Raw genomic sequence first — 23,268 nt, forward strand, 5'->3', positions numbered from 1 at the left:
GACAAAGCAACAGATTGTATAATGTATGTGTGCGTGAGAAAGTTTGATAGATATGTGTGGGCTGATACTGCCTGGACTGAGACTTCCAGTGAGCATTGTGGACCCAATGACTAGCATTGGTTTGAATGGCCGAGCGGTCTAAGGCGCTGCATTCAGGTCGCAGTTTCCCCTGGAGGTGTGGGTTAGACTCCCAGTCCTAACAGTGAGGGCTGTGTTTTGAATTCATGGAAGACTGGAGTGTGACCTTGTGGTCAAGTTGACACTGACCCTCCTCCTGACAGGATTTGAGCGACCGCTGCTCCAGGACGATTTGCAAATCTGCACTTTGCCGTTTGTGAGTGAGTGTGAATGTGTGCTGCCCACACCCTCCCCCAGTATCCATGGCAAAGGCAGCAACACGCTGTCTTAGAACTCAGCCAAACAAGCAGCTGTAGAGCGAGTGTCTGTGCATCGCTGTAATTCATTTGATTGCAGAGAGAAGCGAGCTTCGATGTTCACCCAGGTCAGTGACAGACACACGTGGAAGTGATGGTGTTGGACTGGGGTGACAAAGTTAAAAATCACACAACACCAAGTTTCCAACAGGTTTATTTGGAAGCCCTAGCCTTTGGAGCGCTGCTCCTTCATCAGGTCACTTCACTGAAGGAGCAGCGCTCCGAAAGCCAGTGCTTCTAAATCAACCTGTTGGCATTGCGTAATTTTTAACGTCCCTCCCATGCCGTTGATCAATAGTTGCAGCAGGGCTGGCATTGAATGGCTAGATGACAGGATAGTAAGTAAAAAAGAGTGAGGTGAGAGAGTTTGGGCAAGTTCCCTGGGGAGCAGTGAAGTAAGTCCCAGCCTTTCCTTAGAAATGAAACTCTTCATTCCCGGCAACATTCTGGTGAATCTCTCCTGTATCCTCCCCAGCTTAATTCATACCCTTCCCATAACAGTGCAGCCAGAACTGGACACAGTACTCCAGACGAGCTCTCACCAATATCCTGTACAAACTCAACATCGCATTCCAACTCCTACACTCAAAGGACTGAGCAATGAAGGCAAACATGCAAAACGTCTTTTTAACCATCCTATTTATATGTGACATAAACTTGGAAGGATTATGTACCTGCACCCCTAAGTCCGTCCATTTTACAACACTACCCGAGGCCTTGCCTTTAATTGTATAAACCCTACACTTGTTTATAGTTGAGAGTGTGGTGCTGGATAAGCACAGCAGGTCAGGCAGCATCCGAGGAGCAGAAGAATGGATCTTTTGGGCATAAGCCCTTCAGCAGGAATCTGACTCCGATCTCCAGCATCGGCAGTTCTCACTTTCTCCTTGCTTGTTGTACTAAAATGTTTGATAGATCATATCTTCTTTCTACTATAATGTCACGGGGCAGTCTTTCGTTGAAACATATGTAATTAAGGTTGCAGATTTGCTTTTTATAGTAAAGGTTTATTAATAAAATAAACCAGGACAAAAGAGAGAAAACTAAGACAACACAAATGACAAAACAAAATCACATCTCCAACATTACAAAAATCCAATAAATTTCCCTACCCTATCAAATTAGTAGGTTCAATTTAATTGCTTTCTCTCAGTTCAGGTCTGGAGTGCTGCGAGGTCTTTTACCTCTCCCAATTACATGACTGAGAGCTTAGACTTTCTCAGCATTGAATAAAAGATGTATCCTTAACTGCTCCCAATAATTTGCTTTGTCCAGGAGAGGCAACACTTCCATCTGAATTCAGTCAGATCCCGTTTAAAATGCCGAAACATAAGCGTTTGGCTTTTTTATGTTGAAATTAATCCATGATTATTCTAAACACAGAAGCAAGATAATGCCATTCAATGTTTTCTTTTTCCTATTGTTTCTCCCCAAATAAATATAAACAAACTTCCAATGACACTCCATGAGGCACGTACAGGTTTAAAGTCATGGCTTTATAATATTAATTAGTTAATTATGACCTAGTTAATTACTTAACCCTTCACAAGAACAAATACCCATATGCCATTAGTTTAAGTTCCAAAGTCTAAAACAAGTGATATTGATATGCAAATCACACATCTTTCATTACAGTAACAATGGAAAAGCAGGTCCCACACTGTTACATAAGTTTAAAACCTTTAAAAATTAAGAACAGTAGGAGTGCATTTTTGAGGCTGCCCCTCCATTCATGTCAAATCACAGCTAATCTTTCACCCTACCAATAGTTGTCTATACCCTTTCTCCTCATGGATGTAGGTTTGATCGCTGAGCTGATTTTCAGACCTTTCATCACCATACTAGGTAACATCTTCAGTGAGCCTCCAGATGAAACACTAGTGGTGCATCCCGCTTTCTATTTGTATGTTTGGGTTTCGGTGAGTTGGTGATGTCATTTCCGGTGGTGACATCATTTCCTACAGTGATGTCATTTTCCATTCGGGGGGTGGTCAATGGGATCCAAGTCGATGTGTTTGTTGATAGAGTTCCAGTTGGAATGCCATGCTTCTAGGAATTCTTGCGTGTGTCTCTGTTTGGCTTGTCCGAGGACGGATGTGTTGTCCCAATCGAAGTGGTGTCTCTCCTCATCCGTATGTAAGGAGAGTGTATGGGTCATGTCTTATTGTGGCTAGTTGATGTTCATTTATCCTGGTAGCTTGTTTTCTGTCCGTTTGTCCAATGTAGTGTTTGTTACAGTTCTTGCAAGGTATTTTGTAAATAACATTAATTTTGCTTGTTATCTGTATGGATCTTCCAAGTTCATGAGCTGCTGTTTTAGTGTGTTGGTGAGTTTGTGGGCTGCCATGATGCCAAGGGGTCTGAGTAGTCTGGAGCATCACTGAAGATGTTCCCTAGTATGGTGGTGAAACATCTGAAAACAAACCTTCCAACTCAGTGAACAAAGCTACATTCAGAACCTCAACCTGAGCTACAAATCTTCTCAAAACTCACCTTTCTCTTCATCCCAGGGCAAAATCTCTGGTTCAACATTCTTTAGCCAGGGTTAGGGTTGGAGGAATGATGGTGAGGGGAGGAAAGCAGCCCCTTGGAATGGTGCATCTTCCATGTGCCAACACCCTAAACCATTTCTACTCGTCGGCCTGGATGATAGGCGTGAATGGGAGCGCCCATTGCCACCACAAGAACAGGCGGCGAGACTGGGGGTGGCTCTCCTTCATGGAGTTGAACAAGTTGAAGTCCATGTCATCCAACATCCAGCTCAGCATGCGGATGATCACCAGGGCCGGGAGCCGAGAGACACACTGCACAAAGGCCTTGAACGTGTCTGCCTGGGGCTTCAGTTGGTTGGTGTACAGACATGAAATATTCAGATCCCTCAGCTCGCTCATGTCATCCAGGGTCAGGAAGAAATCCCTCCAGCCCAGGTCGCTGAGCTCCTCATTCATGCTCAGATCGAGAACATTCAGTTTCCGAAGATGACCGCTTTTGGCTGCTTTGGCTGTGGGGTAGGACACGGTTTGGGAAGAAAATTAGCTGGTATGAGATGAGGTAACTTTCAGGAGACCAGCAGAAATAGGAATAGGAGTAGGTTATTCAGCTGCTTGCACCTGCTCTGTCATTCAATAGGATCACGGCTGACAATCCTCACGGCCACTTTGTTGCCTTTTTCCTGTAACCCTTGATCAAGAATCTATCTCACTCAGTTTTCGATATACACAAGGGCTGGACCCCCACAACGCTCTCTGGCAAAGAGTTTCAAAGACTCACAAACCTCTGATGAAAAAATTCCTCCTCATGTCAATCCTAAATTGTGCCACTTTATTCTGAGACTGTGCCCTTTGGTCCTAGACTCTCCCATGCAGGGAACGATCCTCTAAGCATTGACCCTGTCAGGCCCTCTAAGCATCCTAGATGTTTCAATGAGATTTACTTTAGGTAAATGTGAGGTCTTGTAATTTGGTACGGTAAATTAGGGCAGGACTTATACACTTAATGATAGAGTCCTGGGGAGTGTTGCCAAACAAAGAGACCTTGCAGGTTCATAGTTCCTTGAAAGTGGAGTTGAAGGTAGAAAAGATGGTGAAGGAGGTGTTTGGTACGCTTGCCTTTATTGCTCAGTGCATTGAGTACAGGTGTTAGGAATTCATGTTGCGTCTGTATAGGACATTGGTTAGGCCACATTTGGAACACTGCATTCAATTTTGGCTTTCCTATAAAGGGAAAGATATTGTTAAACTTGAAAAGGTGCAGAAAAGATTTATGAGGATGTTGCCAGGGTTGGAGGTTTTGAGTTATAGGGAGAGGCTGGGACTACTTTCCTTTATCAAGTCTCATAGAATCATGAGAGACATAGATAGGGTGAATGGCCAAGGTCTTTTCCCCAGGGTAGGGGAGTCCAAAACTGGAAGGCATAGGTTTAAGGTGAGAGGGGAAAGATTTAAAAGGGAGTTAAGGGGCAACGTTTTCACATAGAGGTTGGCACGCATATGGATTGAGCTGCCAGAGGTGGTGGTGGAACCTGGTATAACTACAGCGTTTAAAAGGGATTGGATGTGTATATGAAAATAAAGGAGTTAGTGGGATATGGACCAAATGTTGGCAAATGGAACTAGATTAATTTAGGATATCTAGTCGGCATGGACAAGTTAGGTCAAAGGGTCTGTTCTGCGCTGTACAACTCTATGACTCATCCTCCAGGGGCTAGAGCCCCAACCTGACTAGCCTTTGCTCATACGACAATCCCTCTATTCCAGGGATCATCCTAGTGAACCTTCTCCTACCTGCCTCCAACGCCAATGTTCTTTAAAAAGGACACCAACTTTGAGGAATTACAAATGCGGGCCAGAACAGTGATATCTCAAGGGAAGTCCTACTCTGATTCAATTCACGAAGCAGAAGAAGCACTATTTTGCAATTTTTAAAATCAGATGTGGCATTTTGTTGCCGTCCCTCAGAAATACTTGGCCCTCTCAAAGCAACCCTGGTTCAGAGTCAACTCCATTACTGTTAGACTGGAATCACATGTGAGCCCAGACTGAAAAGATGGCAGACTCCCCTCCCTAAAGGACAATTTGAGCGCAAATGAGTTTTCACACAATTTGATGGTAGTTTCACAGTCACCATCGCAGAGAAAAGCTTTCAATCCCAGATTTACAAATTCAACTTCGATTCCAACAACTGCATCTCAGGGATTGGAACTCTCAGATTTAGCCTGGGTGCTGGTGTTGGAATGGTTACCTCCTCCAGCCCCAATACCCCTCCCTATCTTCATAACCTCCTATATGTTCCCCAACGCCCCGTCCTATCTGTGTTACCTCCTCCATCCCCTACATCCCACCGTACCTCTGAAACCTCCTCCAGCCCCTAGACCTCATTATCTCTGTAAGCTCCTCCATCTCCTACACCCCTCCCTATCTGTGTTACCTCCTCCAGCCCTACACCTCTCCCAATCCTTGTTACTTCCTCCAGACCCTACAACCCTTCCTACCCCTGTAACCTCCTCTGTCCCCTATACACCTCCATATCTCTGTAACCTCTTCCAGCCCTGTACCCCTTCTACTTCGGTCACCTCCTCTAGCCCCTACAACCCTCTCTATCTCTCTAACCTCATCCAGCCCCTACAACTCTCTGTGCACCTCCAATCATGGTCCCTTGGGATGCCTGCATTTTACTGACTCTGCAATTTGTGGCTGCGGTCCCAGCTGCCAGGATCTTTCAAAATCCCTCCTCCACTGATTGGATTCTCTCGTTTCCTCCTAAAAGTTTTCCCTGGGACCTTCCTCACTGAATGAGCATTTGGTCAACTTTTTCCATATCTCCCAACACAGTTGAGAGCTCATGTTGCTCGATAGTAGTTCATGCCAAACCATCTCAAGGGATCTTGCGCTATTTCAGAGGTGCTCGGTAAATGTAAACCCTTTATGGTTGTTACAGAAGTGTTCAACACTGCAACAACATACTCACCTAGCTCTAACAGACTCTGGTCATCCATGATCTTTTTGATGGAGAGCTCCCTGAGGTGTTGCAGGTTCGGCAACTGTTGAGTTAGTGGGGATGCAGCAGTGATTATTCCATCATTGTAGCAATGGTGAAATACTTCTAGCAGTGTGAGAGAGCCAACAGCACGAGCTAGGAGTGGAGTAAAATTCACGTTTGGGTAAAGAATAATTCCAAAACAACACTCTTTTCCCCATTTTAACCAGATAATACCCCTTATTCTCTCCCTCTAAAGCTACTTAATCATCTCCATTGTTTCTGAATTTACCTCCCAATTCGGGTCAGCCTTTGTTGTCCCTAAACAATGTTTTAGCTTCTCACTCGACATTCTTCCCCCCTCCCCACTCGTCACCTCATTTGAACACCTTAGAGAACTCCTTCACTCAGCATCTTCATTCAACACCTTCACTTGACTCACACGATGCTCTCACTCTCTCTCATTTTTCTCACTTGATCCCCTCACTCAAATTACTCAATTTTCCTTACTTAACTCCTTCATTTGGCCTCTCCCTTTGACATATTGCTATGAAAATGTAATGTGTACTGTACTTTTAAGGGAGACTGGAAGCTGGAATGGACTTAGAGAGGCACACAGTGTGCTGAAAGAATTTAAAATGGTAATTTGACTGTGAAACCAATAATGCAGATGAGTTGTCATGATACAAAAGCAAATTCAAATTCAGCGAATCTATTTAAATTATGTCCCAGATACCAAAATCCAATCAAATTTGAATTTAGTGATGGGCAATTCTGGTCTCCTTCCTATTGGAAAGATGTTGTGAAACTTGAAAGGGTTCAGAAAAAATTTACAAGGTTGTTGCCAGGGTTGGAGGATTTGAGCTATAGGGAAAGGCTGAATGGGCTGGGGCTGTTTTCCCTGGGGCATCGGAGGCTGAGGGGTGACCTCATAGAGGTTTACAAAATTCTGAGGGGCATGGATAGGGTAAAAAGGCAAAGTCTTTTCCCTGGGGACGGGGAGTCCAGAACTAGAGGACATAGACTTATGCAAAAATCAAAATACAAACACACACAGACAGGTACATACAAGCAGAACTAAAGGCTCTAGACTATGATTGCCCTTAGGAAATCCAATCAGGATTTCCCGAGTAATGTTCCCAATTAGGGGGTGAAGGGAAATAGAATTTGGTCCCACATGGAGCAGGCAAAGCTGGAAGTTCTTTCTTAATTCAGCGTGGGACGTGGGCATCGCTGGCTGGTCCCAGCATTTACTGCCCATCCCTAACTGACCCTTTAATAAGGTGGTGGTGACCTGCCTTCTTGAGCCACTCCAATCTCACGTGGTGTAGGGACACCCACACAGTGCCGTTACAAAGGGAGCTATTCTGACCCAGTGATACTGAAGGAACATATATATTTCCAAGTCAGGATGGCGAGTGGCTCAGAGGGGAACTTGCTGGGGATAATGTTCCCAAAATCTGCTGCTCCTTAAGGACTATGAAGGTCAGCATAAGAGGGAGAAGGGACTGAATTAAGTTGGAAAAGAAAAATGAGAAGAGTGCAGGGAACAGAAAACATCAAAAATCATCTCACTCCCAGACTCCAATGGATTAATCTATGTCAATCTACTGATCACCATCGCTGATCAGGATAAAAGCAACTTACCAAAAGCTTCTGATTCCTCTGCATTGGAAAAGTTGATGCCTGGAACTTCCAATAGTCTGAGGTTCTGGAGTTTGCTCAGTGAAGCAGCTAGAAGATAGAGAAGTAATGGGAATAATAGCACAGAACAGAATAACACCATTCAGCCCTTGCCTTCTCTACAGGTGCTCCTGCTCCACAAAAAACCTTCCCACTCCCTTTAAGATCCTTAGCTCACCCCTGAGAGAGCATCCTTCCACCTTTTTCTCCCTCATCCACACTCTGCTTAAAGGATTCGGGACAGTATAAACGTGTATATGTGTTTGAAATGTGCGTCAGTGCGTGTTTGAGTACCTCTGCATTTAGGTTTTCTGTGTGTGTACACTAGTTTGCCTGTGTGCCAGCATATGTGCATTCTCCTGGATATCTGTGTGTGTGTGTGTGTGAGAGACTGTCCAACTTATTGCTGCAGATACACCTCTGGGAGTGTGCTCATAGGGTACATGTGACTGTGCATGCGTGTGAGTATATGTATGTGAGTTTGAGAGCAAATCTGCATGTGTATGTGTACATGTTTGTATAAGAGTTTGTGTAGGTGGGGGTGTATTGATGCATGTGCCTGAGTATGTGTGTATGTGCACATGTGTTTGTGTGGGTAAGAGTGTATTTGTGTGTGAATATCTGTGTGAGAGTTTGAATGAGGTTGTGAGAGTGCATATGTGTTTGTGTGTGCACGCGCATGCGAGAGAGAGAGAGAGAGAGAGAGAGAGTGTGTGTGTATGAGAATGTGCGTGTGAGAGTGTTTATGTGTGAGTGTTTGTGTGACTGGGTGAGTTTGTGTTATGGGACCTCCATCAGCAGACAGCAACAGTAATGGAGACCATTGAGAAGGGGAGCTCGAGCAGTTGTGCTGGGACCTCCTTGCAGTTGTACTGATACCTGATAAACAAATCCTTTTCTTTGCATGGACCTATTCATCTCTTTGCAAGGACCTATTGTATACTAACACCTGCTTATCAGCTAGTAACCAATGCTGTCCAGACATTACGTGACTGAAGCTAATGACTTGGCAAGTTGCCTCGCTTGCTCATTCTCCTGCAATTAACAGTCTGCTCATTGTTAATCGATTGCAATCTGCATAATCACGCAACTTTCTTTATCTCGTTGGAGTGACTTGTGGCCATCCGGTCAATCTAGTCACTGTGTCTCCCTATGAGCTCATGAACAAACCAGTCAATACTCAATGCTTGAGTGACACAGTAGTTCTAAATTGGACTGCTACATGCGAGTCACTCACTGCATAATTTACTTCCATCCACAAAAGTGGAGCATCGCAAGGAGCCCCCAGTCTGCAAAACCACCTCCCCACTCCCAAAATTACAGCCACCCCCCAAGGAAAAACAGACAAGACATCAGGGTTGAGACCTTAGTTCACTTACTGAACGCCAAAGTTTCATTCGGAGACAGGTGAAGCGCACTTAGCACTAGTTCCTCCAGACGTGAGCACGATGATAAAGCCTGGCTGAGATCCTCAAACTCTGGGAAGCTGCTGGTGCACTTCAGGTGGAAGACTCGGAGTTGTGAAAAATTCTGGAGGTGGTGAGCTGTGGGGACAGTGACAGGGACAGATTGCGACAATGCAATGCCTTTCAAGAGCTTATTTTGTCCTGGTTTTTGTTTTAAGAGAGGTTATAAGGCAGAGCTGTCTCTAAGAAGGTAAACAGCTTATGAGGCCTTGGTGTGTTTTTTTAAAGTTGGAACAATAGAAGCAGCCTGGATGGGTGTGGCCAGCTCTCACAAATCAGGCTTCCTAGCTTATTTGAAGTTTTTAGGTTTAGCTTTAAGCAGAAACCATTGGGTTCTCAAAAGAGTTGAGAGCTCCAGTGAATGTCTCCTGGCTGCTACTCTCTCTGAATTTTCTCGCAATGTTTTCTTCCTCCTGGGTTGGAGAACTGCGTGTGAGAATCTGTGTCTGAATTTGCCTTTTTCTGCCGAGGGGCATGTTTATGGGATGTTACTGTATTGGATCAGTTAATTAGTAACAGTTACTGTATCTATTATTCAGTTAAGTTCCAATCTGTTAAGTTATTCTAAATTCTTCTTTCTTTCTTTGTATTTGAACTACAGTGTTTCAATAAATTGTATTTTTCTTAATGTTGAGTGGTTTGACCAGTTGCATTGCATCTGCAACACACACTTTACATCTACCTTTAAAATAAGAAAAAGTTAGGGTCTAGGCTGCCTTCTTAAAATATTTTGAGGGGGTTCTGAACTAGTCCATAACAGCAGGAACTGTTGTCGTTCTTTACAAATGCACCGAGGGGTTACTTCGTTGTCAATGGATTGCTGACAATCGCTTGCTTAAAAAATGTGAATTAGAGGCAGATGCGCACCCTCAAACCTGCTCTGCCATTCAGTAGGATCACAGCAGATATTTGTGTTCCAAGTCAAGCATTTCATCTCTCCATGGGAGTAACCAAACCTCTGTCAGGCAACCTCTCAATCCCTCAATCTATTTTTAAACTATTGAGTATTTCCTCAAGCATTTCCTTAAGGGGATGTGTGCAGCATGGAAATGGACCCTTCGGACCAACCAGTCCACGCCGACTGTAATCCTAAACTAAACTAGCCCTATCTGCCTACTCCTGGCCCATATCCCTCCAAACCTTTCATATCTCCTTCCCATTGGAAGGATGTTGTGAAACTTTGCCAAGGTTGGAGGATTTGAGCTAGAGAGAGAGGCTGAATAGGTACTACAGCAGGGTTGGGGACCTCACGTTTGTTTGACTTATCAAAGAACTATGGGCCCTACCGAGTTTTGAAGAATCCTGCATGCAGTTGACTCCAGATAAAGTGAGGTTTTCCATGTTCTGCAGTGTCGCTAAGCCCTCGGAAATCTGGTCAATGATTCTCAGAGACGAACCAGTCCTCACCTCGATCTTGAGTTTTTTCAGGTGTTCCAACTTGTCCAATCGGCTCAGCAGGTACTCTACCACAAAGAGATTGGTCCTTTAGTTCATCATGAGAAGCCGATGCACTCTTCGTATGTCTTAGAATCATTATAGAATCCTTAGAGAAATACCGCAGTTAGCAGTAGAGTGGGGTGGGGGTGGGGGGGGTGGGCGGGGCGGGAAATATAAAATCCCTGGACAGTGGAGCAGGACTATTCATCCCATCAACTTCACGCTAGCCCTCCAAAGAGCATCTCACCCAGACTCACCATATAACCCTGCATTTCCCACAGCTGACTCACCTAGCCTGTGCATCGCTGGCCACCATGGGACAATTCAGCATGGCCAAACCACTCTAACCTATACAATCCTGGACACTATGGGTCAATTCAGCATGGCCAAATCACTCTAACCTATACAATCCTGGACACTATGGGTCAATTCAGCATGGCCAATCTGCCCTTACCTGCAAATCTTTGGACTGTGGGAGGAAAACCCACACAGACAATGGACAGTGTACAGACTTTACACAGACAGTATCGAACCTGGGCCCCCGGTGCTGAGAGGCCGCAGCACTAACCATCCGCGCTGCCCCACCTGGCAACTTCGAACAGGAACGTTACCTGCAAGGTTTTCCTTACTCATGTGGCCAGTTTATTCCCTTCCACCAACCAGGACTTGGCCTGGTCCCTGTATCCTATCACACAGTGCACCCATCGCTGACCTGCATTACTTCCTAATCCAGCAATGGATTCCAAACTCATCCTCGTTTCTCTGGGCCTTGCCCCTCTCTACTCCTGCAACTTCTTCCAGGCCTGACAACTCTCTGAGATCTCTGGTCCTTTCCTCCCATTCTGGCCTTTTGAGCATCCCCCAATTCCCCTCACTCCACCGTTAGTGGTCATGACTTTGGCTGCTTGGATCCTGGGTTTTGGAATCTCCCCCTCTCCTAAATTTGTCCGTCTCTCTCCCGGCTTCATGGATGCTCCCTAAAACCTCTCATCTCTTCGATCAAGCTTTTGGTCACTTCTCTGGAGCCAGCTATTGCAGAGTCGTGGAGATATTCTGGGGCAGAAGGAGGCCATTTGGTCTTTCGTGCCTACCCTAGCTCTTTTACCCAGTGGCCAATCTCCTGCCACCCCCCATATCCCTACAGACTCTCTCCATTATCCAGTGCCCTTCTTGAATGTCTCATTTGAACCTGCCTACCCTACATTTCCAGGCAGAGTAAATACATTTGGTAGCACAATGGTCAGCTGCCTCACAGCACCAGGGAACTGTGTTCAATTCCAGCCTTGGGTGACTGTCTGTCTGGAGTTTGCATGTTCTCTCTGTGTCTGTGTGGGTTTGTTCCAGTTTCCTCCCCTAGTCCAAAGACATGCAGGAAAAGCAATGGGTAGTGATCAGGGTTGAAGAAACAATGGGGACAGTTCGTGGCTGACAATGGGGCGTCTGTGGTAGCAGTGATGATGACAAGACTTGGTGTATGTGGGGGGGTTGGGATAAGGACATGGGAGAAAGGTACTCAGGCCCAGAAATTATCGAACTTGACATTGAGTCCTGCAGAGTCCACCATGTGGAAATCAAAGAGCTGTTCTCCGAGCTTCACTGGAGCACTATAGCAAGCCTGTTGCCCAAAGAACACGGGGATGTGTGTTAAAGTGGCAGACAACTGGAAGCTCAGGGTCATTTCTGCAGACAGAATGTAGATGTTTCGCAAAGCAGCCACCCAGCCTACGCTTCATTTCCCCATTCTAGAGAAGGCCACATTGTGAGGAGCGAATGTAGTAGTTGGTAAATAGTTGGGAAGGTGCTGGGGAGTGTTGCTGAACAAAGAGATCTTGGAGTGAAGGTTCAGAGTTTCTTGAAAGTGGAGTCACAGGTAAACAGGATAGTGAAGGCGGCGTTAGGTACGATTGCCTTTATCGGTCCGTGCATTGAGCATAGGAGATCATGTTGCGGCTTTTCAGAAATTGGTTAGGCCACTTTTGGAATATTGCAGGCAATTCTAGTCCCTGCTATAGGAAGGATGTTGTGAAACTTGAAAGGGATCATAAAAGATTTACAAGGATGTTACCAGGACTGGAGGATTTGAGCTACAGGGAGAAGCTGAATAGGCTGGGGTTACTTTCCCTGGAGCGTTGGAGGCTGAAGGGTTACCTTATTGGGGGTATAGGGTGAATAGGCAAGCTCTTTCCCCCCAAGGTGATGGAAGTCCAAAACTAGAGGGCATAGTTTTAAGGTTAGAGGACAAAGATTTAAAAGGACCTGGACAGTGAATGGGATGTATATGGAATGAGTTGCACAGGAGTGGAGGAGGCTGGTACATGGACAACATTTGAAGAGCATTTGAATGGGAAGGGTTTAGACAAATTATGGGCCAAATGCAAATAGATTAATCCCTAATGGCCCAGAGGCAGTTAAGTGTCAACCACATTGGCTGATCGTCTGGAGTCATGTGTAGGCCAGACCAGGTAAGAATGGCAATTTCCTTCTCTGAAGGACAGTAGTGAACCAGATGGATTTTTCCAACAGTCGTCAACTGTCATCATTAGACTCTTAATTCCAGACCTTTTTTTTGTTGAATTCAAATTCCACCATTTGCTATGGTGGGATCTGAACCCAGCCTTACCTGGGTCTCTGGATTAACAGTCCAGCGAGAATACCACTAGGCCATCACTTTCCTCTCAACAGTTGGACCAAATGGCCTGTTTCTGTGCTGTACATCTCTACGACTAGATTGTGGGAAGTGTAGGTAAAGTGCTGCTTGACCTGGAAGATGTGTCTGGGCCCTCGGATACTTGAACATCAAACTTGCTGGCCAATTTGCAAAGGCTGACACTCCCACACGCCCCTGGATCTCCCTAGCTGCCTCATCAATCATCACTCTCAACTGCCCCTGAACCACTGAGCCCAAATTCAAGAACCCGCTTCCTAACAGCAGTGACTGTTTCCTCGACAAAACGTCCAGAGACCATTCTCCCCAGCTCACCTGTTCGATGACTCTGATCTCAAGTTCTACGATCGGCAAACACATGCCATAGACATATTTGCCCCCTACTGCACTGGCACTTGACTAACTACTAGCTAATGTGTCGTCAAATGGAGACAGATCATGACTTCCTATGCCAGATTTAACCTATTTCTCCCATGGCATCACTGGCTAAATCTACCTAAGGACTTCCAAACATTTCCAATTGATTGGCAGACCTGGCATAGAGTTGAGAGTGTGTGGTGCTGGAAAAGCACAGCAGATCATACAGCATTCTAAGAGCAGGAAAATCACATTTCAGGCAGGAGCCCTTCATCTGGATGAAGTGATCTTGCCCAAAACATCGATTTTCCTCAGATGCTGCATGATCTGCTGTGTCTATCCAGCAACGCGCACACTCTCAACTCCAGCATCTGCAGTCCTCACTTTCTCCTCAACCTGGCATAGAGTCATAGGGATCTACAACAGAGAAAAAGCCCCTTCAGTCCATCAAGGCTGTGCCAGTCAGAAACAACTACGTAATTACTCTAATCCTATTTTCCAGCATGTTTGCCCTGGCAAGGGCACATCTAAATGCTTCTTCAATATGATGGGGATTTCTGCCTCTCCCCCACACTCACAGCCAGTGGGTTCCAGATTCCCATCCCCCTCCGTGTGAGGAAGAGCTTGTCCCCATGTCCCCTTTGAACCTCCTGTTCCTCAGCTTCAGTCTATGCCTCCCTGGGTCATTGATTTCCCCCCAACAAGGGGAAAGGTTCCTCCCTGTCTACCCTGTCAATGCCCCTCATCATTGTTTTATCCATTAAATCATGCCCCTTCGCAATCTCCTCTGCTCTAAGGGAAACAACCCCAGTCTGTCCAATCTCTCTTCATAACTGAAACATTCCATCACAGGCAACATCCTGGTAAATCTCTCCAGATTGTGCAACATCCTGCTCAGATCAGATCAGGTCTGACCTGCTGTGCTTTTTCGATTTTCCTGCTGCTCGGATGCTGCCTGACCTGCTGTGCTTTTCCAGCACCACTCTGATCTAAACTCTGGTTTCCCGCATCTGCAGTCCTCACTTTTGCCTAACATCCTGCTAAGTCAAATCTCCCAGGACTAGGCAACATCTTGGTAAATCTCTCCATACCGGGCAACATTCGAGTAAATTTCCCCAGACTGGGCAACGGCCTAGTAAATCTCCTCTGCGCCCACTCCAGTGCTAGCAGATGCCTCTTATAAGGTGGATTCCAATGCTCCAGCAGTGTGACCTAACCAACAGTCTATACAGTTCCAGCAGCAACTCCCTGTTCTTAATCTGTAGTATCCCATATGCCTTCTCAAACATTTTATCCATCTGTCCCACTACCGAAGGGACAAGCTGACAGCCACCAGTTTGGACACCTTCCCTGCACGTCCCCAGCTGGGTGACTGTCCGGCGCGGGGCGGTTAAACACGGGCAGCGCCTGGCGCTGCGACAACGCCATCGGTCAATACCCGGGGCTTGGTCGTCGTCGAAGCTCAGCTCCAGCGCCTCCAGGCCGCTCATGGCGGTGACCAGCTCCTGCTCGCGGTGGCTCAGCGCGGTCCGGTGCAGGCACAGCGCCCTGAAGCTCTCGCCGCGCCGCTCGACGGCGTCTCCCAGCTGCCCCAGGACTCCGCGAGCCTCCCAGACGGTGAGCTCGACCCGGTCGGAGACGGAGCACAGCCGCAGCAGACGCTCCGAGTCTCCGGGCCGGAAAGCGTCGACGGAACGGACGTGGAGCTCGAGCGCCGGCGCCTTGTGGAGAGCCGTGACCGAAGACAGCGTCGACACGAAAGAGTCCGGGATGCTGTGGCAGGCGAGGGCCGAGAAGCTGCTTATTTGCTCTTCCTTCTCCCGGTTGCTGAGGAACACCTGTTCCAGGCTCTGGAAGGCGGGCGCGTAGTCCTCCTCCACCTTGGGCGCGCCAAAATGGCTCATGGCCTGCGCCATTTCGGAATAACTGGTCGCGGCCGCTTTCCTCCTCCCGCTGACCGAGACCCGCAGGGAGCCGAGGACGGTCAACATCTCGGGGTACACCCTGAGGAACTCGAACGTGCTCTGCCGGAGGTGGCTGGACGTGGACATGGTCAAGCATTTCCCGCTCAGGAAATCCCGCAGGACCGGGGCGATGGAGGCCCGGGTCTCCGCCTTGGTCAGCAACAGGACGAAGTCCAGCAGGGGGCCCGTGGCCACGTCCGACAGCTGCCCGGGCTCCATGATCTGGGAGCACTGGACGAAGAGGTCGCGGTACGGCTCCAAATCGGGGTGCTGCGCCAGGGCGAGGCTGGTGTCCGCGCCGCAGTCGAAGGACGACGGCCTCCGGGCCATGTCGAGGACGTGGGCGGCGATGAGCGAGGCGGCCTGGCCGCACTGGCACGCGGCGTACACCAGGAGGTAACGGTAGCGGGTGAAGAGCTCGAGGAAGGTGCGCACCCGGCTCAGGGCGGAGGACCCCTCCTCCCGCTCCGCCGCGACCTCCGACCCCAGCAGGCTGCCCAGCCGCGTGCCTGCCAGGTACTCCTGGAAGGAGGCGTGCGGGAACCGGTAGACGGGGCTCAGCCGCTGGGCGGTGAACTTGCTGAGCAAGCCGAGAGCCAGCGCGGGCTCCGCGGCCACTCCGGCCCGGTGCAGGTCGCCGTCGGCGAAGTCGCGGCGGCAGGCGAGGAAGCCGGTCAGCGCCAGGCGCCCGCAGGTCGCCAGGGTGGTCCTCGCCGGCTCGGCCCCGCCCCGCCGGCCGACGGCGTGGTCCAGGAAGGCGCGAAACAGGGTGACGCAGCTGACGCCGGCGTCCAGCGGCTCCCTCACCCAGTGCTGGCAGAGGGCCAGGGCAAACAGCGGGCTCTTCAGGGCCCCCCTCAGCGTCTCGGAATAGCCGATGTCCTGGACGAACCTGCGCAGGCGCGGCACGTCGTGGGCGAACATGGCCTTCAGGAGGCGCGCGCTGCTGTAGAGCGGGAATCCGACGATGGAGACCGCGGCGTCGGCGAAGCGCCGCGCGCCGGCGGCCCTGTCGGTCCTCAGGGCCAGCAGGACGGCGGCGCCGCCGCTCCGGTGGTTGGCGCGCACCAGCTCCTCCTCTTCGACGGGCGGGGGGCCGGCCTCGCCGGAGTCGTCCAGCAGGACCAGCAGCCGCTCGCCCAGCCGGGCGGCCAGAGCGCCGAGGCAGCGCCTGCCGGGGGCGGCGCCCGCGCTCTGGCCCGCGCCGCCGCCCGGCACGTGCAGCACCAGCGCGAAGCGGGACAGCAGGGGGCAGCGGCCGGACGCCCAGAGCAGCGCCACCTGCCTGAGGAGGGCCGACTTGCCCGTGCCCGCCTCGCCCTCCAGCAGGGTCACCCGGCGGAGGTCACGCAGCAGCTCGGGCAGGACCAGGCGGCGCACCTCCCTGCCCGCCAGGTCCCTCAGCGCCAGGCACGGCTCCGCATAGCAGCGGCGGAGGTCGACGGAGACGCAGCCGTTGAAGGAGACGGTGGCGAATTCGGAGGAGAGGTACAGCTCCCGCAGACGCCTCCTCATCCCCCTGATGGTCTCGGCCCAGTCCCCCTCACTGGACGGGATCCCTGTTTAAAAAAAATAAGACATGTCAGTGGACCTCCTTGGAAGGTGGCACCTCGTCAGAAGAAGGTGGCAGAAGAGTGGATAAGATTACAGAGGGACCTTGATCAAATGGGGGCCAATGGGCTGAGAAGTGGCACATGGAGTTCAATCTGGATAAATGTGAGGTTTCGCATTTTAGCAAAACAAACACTGGCAGGACTGATACAATGAAGGGCGGCACGGTGTCTCAGTGGTTAGCACTGCTGCCTCACGGCACCCAGGGACCCAGGTTCGATTCCTGCCTCGGGCGACTGTCTGTGTGGAGTTTGCACGTTCTCCCTGTGACTGCGTGGGTTTCCTCCCACAGTCTGAAGATGGCTGTGCAAATTTGCCCATAGTGTGAGGTATGTTAGTCAGGAGTAAATGTAGGGGAATGATTCTGGGTGGGTTACTCTTCGAAGGGTCGGTGTGGACTTGTTGGGCCAAAAGGCCTGTTTCCACACTGTAAGGAATCTAATCATGAAAGGGTTCAGAAAGGAAAGACTTCTAAGGACGTTGCCAGGGTTGGAGGATTTGAGCTATAGGGAGAGGTTGAATAAGCATGGACAGCTTTCCCTGGGAGCGTCAGAGGCTGAGGAATGACCTTATAGAGGTTTATAAAATCATGAGGGGCATGGATAGGATAAATAGACACGGTCTTTTCTCTGGGGTGGTGGACTCCAGAACTTGAGGGCATAGGTTTAGGGTGACAGGGGAAAGATATAAAAGAAACCGAAGGGGCAACTTTTTCACGCAGAGACTGGTACGTGTATGGAATGAGCTGCCAGAGGAAGTGGTGGTGGCTAGTACAATTGCTACTTTTAAAAGGCATCTGGATGGGTATATGAATAGGAAGGGTTTGGAAGGATATGGGCCGGGTGCTGGCAGGTGGGACTAGATTGGGTTGGGATATCTGGTCAGTATGGACGAGGTGGACCGAAGGGTCTGTTTCAGTGCAGTACATCTCTCTGACTGTATTTAAAATTCAGGCTTTTGATGGTGTTGTAGTACAGAGAGACCAAGAGATTCAGGTACATAATTCTTTGAAGTTTGCACTACATATAGACAGGGTGGTTAAGAAGGCATTTCACACAGATGCATTCATTGCTGAATGCTTTGAGTATAGGAGTCATGTTGAGGTTTTACAGATGTTGGTGAGGCCTCTTCTGCAGTACTGTGTCCAGTTCTGGCCGCTCTGTTATAGGAAGGATATTATTAAGCTGAAGAGGATACAGGAGAGATTTAGCAGGATGATGCTGGGTACGGAAGGTTTGAATATCAAAGAAAAGCCGGATAGGCTGGGACTTTTCTCGTTGGAATGGAGGGGTTCGAGAGGTGCTATTATAAAATCATGACGGGTATGGATAAAGTGGGAGATTTCAAGACTTGGGGGCATAGTTTTATGGTGAGAGGAGAAAGATTCGAAAAGGACTTGAGGGGCCAATGTTTTAAACAGAGGATGGTTCATGTGTAGAATTAACTTCCTGAGAAAGTGGTGGATGCGGACACAGTTACATTGAAGAGATGTTTGTATAAGTACATGAATAGGAAAGGTTTGGAGGGATATGGGCCAGGAGCAAGCAGATGGGACTGGTTTGGTTTGGGATTATGTTCGGCATGGACTGGTTGCACCGAAGAGTTGCTTCCGTGCTGTATGACTCTGAGAAGCGACACAGCAGGTGAAACCTGACACACACAGTGATGAAACAGAGGGATCTGGGTGTCCCTGTGCAGGAATCTCCGAACGTTAGTATGCAGGGACAACAAATAAGCAGGGAAAACCCTTCGAATTCTATGTGTTATTGGGAAGATGAGTGAACGCAAGAGATTAGTGAGGTAATGCCTCACTGATATGTAGCATCAGTGAGATTACAGCTGGAGTACTGTGTACATCACTGGTCCCCCATATTCAGGGAGGGATGTAAATGTGTTGGAAGGGGTCAGAGAAGGTTTGCTACCTGAAAAAAGTGGTTAGCCTGATGAAGGAATGGCTAGAGAGGCCAGGGGTCTCTATCCTCTCGGATGTGGAGGAGCAGAGGTGACTTAAATTCAACTTATAAGATTCTGAGGGGACTTGACCAGGCAGATGTGGGAAGGATGGTCCATCTTCTGGAAGAATCTAGATCTAGAGGGGTCAGAGTTCAAACATTCAGAGCCACCCATTTAAAACAGAGATGAAGGAACCATCTTTACTTTTGACAAGGTTGTGGGTCTTCGCAATTTCCTTCCTGCAAAGGCTGAAGCTTTAGATTTGTTTTTTAAGGTGGAGGTAAATAGGGGGTGAAAGATTATTAGGGCTAAAAGTCAGATCGGCCCACCATCTTATGGAATGCCCGACTCTTGCTCATGGAGCATGGAGAGAGCTGCATTTTGATAGCACTGTTTGCGACCGGAGGGCATCCCATCGCCCAAAACGGGCTTCTAAAGCTGTCAGGACGTTGGCAGTGTGGATTAACTTGGGATGGGGAGGGTCTGCTTCACTTGGATTAGGGGGTTGGAGTATTGGCGTTATTGTAGAGTTCAGGGCAATAGAATGGGTCCACACATTCTCCCTCTCTCTCTATGGGTTTCCTTTCTGACAGGGGTTATACAATTCTCAGTGGGGTTGTGAAGGAGGAGCAGGGGACAGCAGCAACAGAGAGGGGAGGAATGGCCGCTTCTCATTGCCTGTGGCAATCCTTTACTTGGACCAGTTGTAGGGTGGTCACTTCGGGACGACTCTTGACAACAGTGACCATGGTGACAATGGTCCATTGTCATTAAAAACCCAACCGGATCCCTTCTCAGGATGGGAATCCACTGTCATGACCTGGCCTGGCCTACACGTGACTTCAGTTTTGCTTTCTCTTTTGGACCATAATTCGGGTTCTGTTCAGTTTGAGCGACAGACTGTGATCGATTTCCCTCTTTGGCCAAGATACGCAATCATCAAACTTGCCTTGAGATGTGGAAGAGGTAAAAACAATGACTGCAGATGCTGGAAATCAGATTCTGGATCAGTGGTGCTGGAAGAGCTAAGCAGTTCAGGCAGCATCCGAGGACAGGCAAAATCGACGTTTCAGGCAAAAGCCCTTCATCAGGAATAAAGGCAGAGAGCCTGAAGCGTGGAGAGATAGCTTCAGGGCAGAGGAAATGATGTGGAAGCCTACATTGCCACAGGATGTGGAGACACTGCAGGGGCATTGATATTTATTGATGAGCTGTGGACATCACTATTGTCCATCCCTAATTGCTCCATTTAAGAAAGCAGTTGAGAGCCAACTGAATTGGCCGTGGGTCTGGAGTCACATTTAGGCCAGACCGGGTAAGGATGGCAGATTTCCTTCCTGAATGGGCAAGAGGGATTTTATTACAATAGACAGTGTTTGCCATTAGGTCAGCTTCTGAGTCCAGCATTTATTGAGTTCCAATTGCACCACCTGTCCTGGTGAGATTTGAACCCAAATCTCAAGCACATTAGACTGGACACTGACATTAACACACCACACCATCTAACTAGTTGCTGTACGGAAGCGAATCTCTGGGGAACATCAGCAGCGATCGGTAGGGGATCAATTCGTTGTGACAGACTCACCTCCAGCAAAGGGATCCTCCTTCTCTCGGGTTTCCACATCCTGTTCAAGAGACAAGATTTACGTCACACAGAGATCCAGGAGTCCTGACCCAATTGTACAACAAGCTAAGATCCTCCGGGGAGCACCGTGAGAAATGCCTTCAAGCTGCACAAATCTGACTCGAGAGCATTAAGATATAGTAAGTTTCAGTAGGCCTTTCAGCCCTCGAGCCTATTCCGCCATTCAGCCCCTTGGGCCTGTTCTGCCAGTCAGAATAATCAAGGACTGATCACCCAACTCAGTCCCATGTTCTCAATTTCTCACCCATAACCTTTGGTCTCTTTAGATCTGGGAGTCTCTCTCTCACGGTTTCTTTCTGACACAGACACACGCGCAGAGTCAGGGCCAACAAGTCTGTTGCTGTGCTGGATATTCTAGTGAATAACGCATTGAATATCGGAGGTGGGATGTGCACTGAGTACAGGGCTTTGGACACGACATTGGTTTGGCCGCTTTTGGAATACTGCATTCAATTCTGGTCTCCCTGCTATAGGAAGGACGTTGTGAAACTTGAAATAGATTCACAAGGACACTGCCAGGATTTGGAGGGTTTGAGCTGTAGGGAGAGGCTGAATAGGCTGGGGCTGTTTTCCCTGGAGCATCAGAGGCTGAGAGGTGAACCTACAGAGGTTTATAAAATCATGAGCGGTGTGGATAGGGTGAATAGACAGGGTCTTTTCCCGTGTGGTGGGGAACCCAAAACTAGAAGGCATAGGTTTAGGATGAGTGGGGAAAGATTTAAAGGGGACGTAAGGGGCAACATTTTCACGCAGAGGGTGTATGGAATGAGCTGTCAGAGGAAGTGATGGAGGCTGATATAATTAGAGCATTTAAAAGGCATCTGGATGATTAGATGGATAGGAAGGGTTTAGAGGGATATAGGCCAAGTGCTGGCAAATGAGTCTGGATTAGTTTAGGATATCTGGTCATCGTAGACTGGTTGGACTGAAGGGTCTGTTTCTGTGCTGTACATCTGAATCTATAACTACATCCACATCCTTCTCGGAAACATTCAATATTTTGGTCTCAACCACGTTCTGTGATAGAGAATTCCACAGGCTCCCCACTCGCTGTGTGAAGACATTTCTATCCATTTTAGTCCTACCCCGTCTCCCTCAGAGTGTGCCCCCCTGGTTCTAGACTCCTCGGTGATTGGGAACATCCTTCCTGCCTTTACCCTGTCTTTGAGAAATCCCTCTGACTATTTCTGAACTCCAGTAAATAGAGAGTGAACAGAGGGCTTTTGTGGCCCAGTGGTAATGTTTGGGTTCAAGTCCCACCTACTCCTGAGGTATGCTATCCATGGACCACTCGGTGAGAAGTTATCTAATCATGCTAGCTGCTCCTCATTCTGTATGTGTCAGGCTAAGAACATTAAGCAAACTTGTACCTCATCCAGCGCTCTTAGCTCTGTCTCCACCCCTTCAATAGTTTGGGTGTGTATTAGGTTTTCTGGAATTGTACCTAGGCCATTATTGGTACTGCGGGAAAAGGTGTTCGGATATAGAAGAGCGACAGGGTGGAAGCATGTCGTTTGGCCCATCAAGTTCAAACCGCACCTCTGAACAGCATTCCACCACCTCAGCCCCAACCCTGTAGCCCTGCATTTCCCATGGCTAACCAACCTAGTGTGCACATCTTTGACATTGTGGGGAAATATAGCATGGCCAATCCACCCTTTGGGTCTGCACATCTTTGTACTGGGAGGAAACCCACACAGGCACGGGTACGGGAAGATCACGCAAACTCCACACAGTTGCCCAAGGGTGGGATCGAATCTGGGTCCCTGGTGCCACGAGACAGGATTACCAACCACTGTGCCACCTTTGGCCTAGATAGTACAAGACCTGTCCCAACACTACAACATGGAACCAGGGCTGACACTGTCTGAGGAAGAGGTTTGGGGGATTCCTCCCAGTGCAGTGTTGAATTAAGGGCCCTCTTGAGTAGGTTAACAACATAAGGCAGTCCAAAAGGCCAGTCTCATTGACCCAGCCAGCCTCGTCAACAACATTGGCACCCAACTAATGGCCAACAAATGTCGTCCTTGCTAACCATTTGCATGTGGCGGGAGTATGCTTGGCAAAGATCGATTGCGGTCAGGGTCACTCTGGGCAAAAGTGAGTACTGCAGATGCTGGAAACCAGAGTCTAGATTAGAGGGGTGCTGGAAAAGCACAGCAGGTCAGGCAGCATCTGAGGAGCAGGAAAATCAACATTTTGGGTCACTCTCACGTGCCCCTGGCGGCTTTTGTCAGGGTCAAAGGGGAAGAACTGGTGGTTGAGTGGGCTTTGCGGGGGGGGGGGGGGGGGGGGGGGGCGTGGGTGCTGTCAGCATCTAGCTGCCAACAAGCCCCTGAAAGACACTGCCCCCTTCTGGGGGCAAAGGGACTGGTCCACTTTACCGGCATGTTGGGGGATGATTCCTGAATCCGTGCCCGACCCACATCTCCGCCGTCCTTGTTTCTCGCCTGAAGGTACGGGCACCTGGAATGCAAAATCAGAATTGGTTTGAGCTGGAATCTCTTGCTTTCGTCAACAACTTGAGAGGGAGAACTGGAAAGAAGCCGTCCTTTGTATAGAGCGCTCTGTGGACCAG

At 48.8% G+C, this 23,268-nt stretch overlaps 1 protein-coding gene across 3 annotated transcripts in view; it reads right to left on the reverse strand.

The window, feature by feature from the left end:
* Positions 1 to 1,420: 1,420 nt before the first annotated feature.
* LOC122544333 (baculoviral IAP repeat-containing protein 1-like) overlaps positions 1,421 to 23,268 on the reverse strand; it is a 30,518-nt gene continuing 8,670 nt past the window's right edge. For all 3 annotated transcript variants that reach the window (XM_043683512.2, XM_043683511.2, XM_087982936.1), the window contains 8 exons: positions 23,075 to 23,156; positions 20,631 to 20,670; positions 14,956 to 17,040; positions 10,345 to 10,521; positions 8,972 to 9,136; positions 7,557 to 7,643; positions 5,901 to 6,065; positions 1,421 to 3,435 (listed from right to left, as the gene is read on the reverse strand). In XM_043683512.2, coding sequence (XP_043539447.2) covers positions 3,065 to 3,435; positions 5,901 to 6,065; positions 7,557 to 7,643; positions 8,972 to 9,136; positions 10,345 to 10,521; positions 14,956 to 17,040; positions 20,631 to 20,670; positions 23,075 to 23,156 — 3,172 coding nt within the window. In that variant the 3' untranslated portion in view covers positions 1,421 to 3,064. The remainder of the gene's footprint in view (positions 3,436 to 5,900; positions 6,066 to 7,556; positions 7,644 to 8,971; positions 9,137 to 10,344; positions 10,522 to 14,955; positions 17,041 to 20,630; positions 20,671 to 23,074; positions 23,157 to 23,268) is intronic.

This window comes from Chiloscyllium plagiosum, unplaced genomic scaffold (assembly GCF_037043375.1).
Source record: "Chiloscyllium plagiosum isolate Xiang-an unplaced genomic scaffold, Cpla_swu_hap1 HiC_scaffold_44, whole genome shotgun sequence".
In the NCBI taxonomy this organism is placed as follows: Eukaryota; Metazoa; Chordata; class Chondrichthyes; order Orectolobiformes; family Hemiscylliidae; genus Chiloscyllium; species Chiloscyllium plagiosum.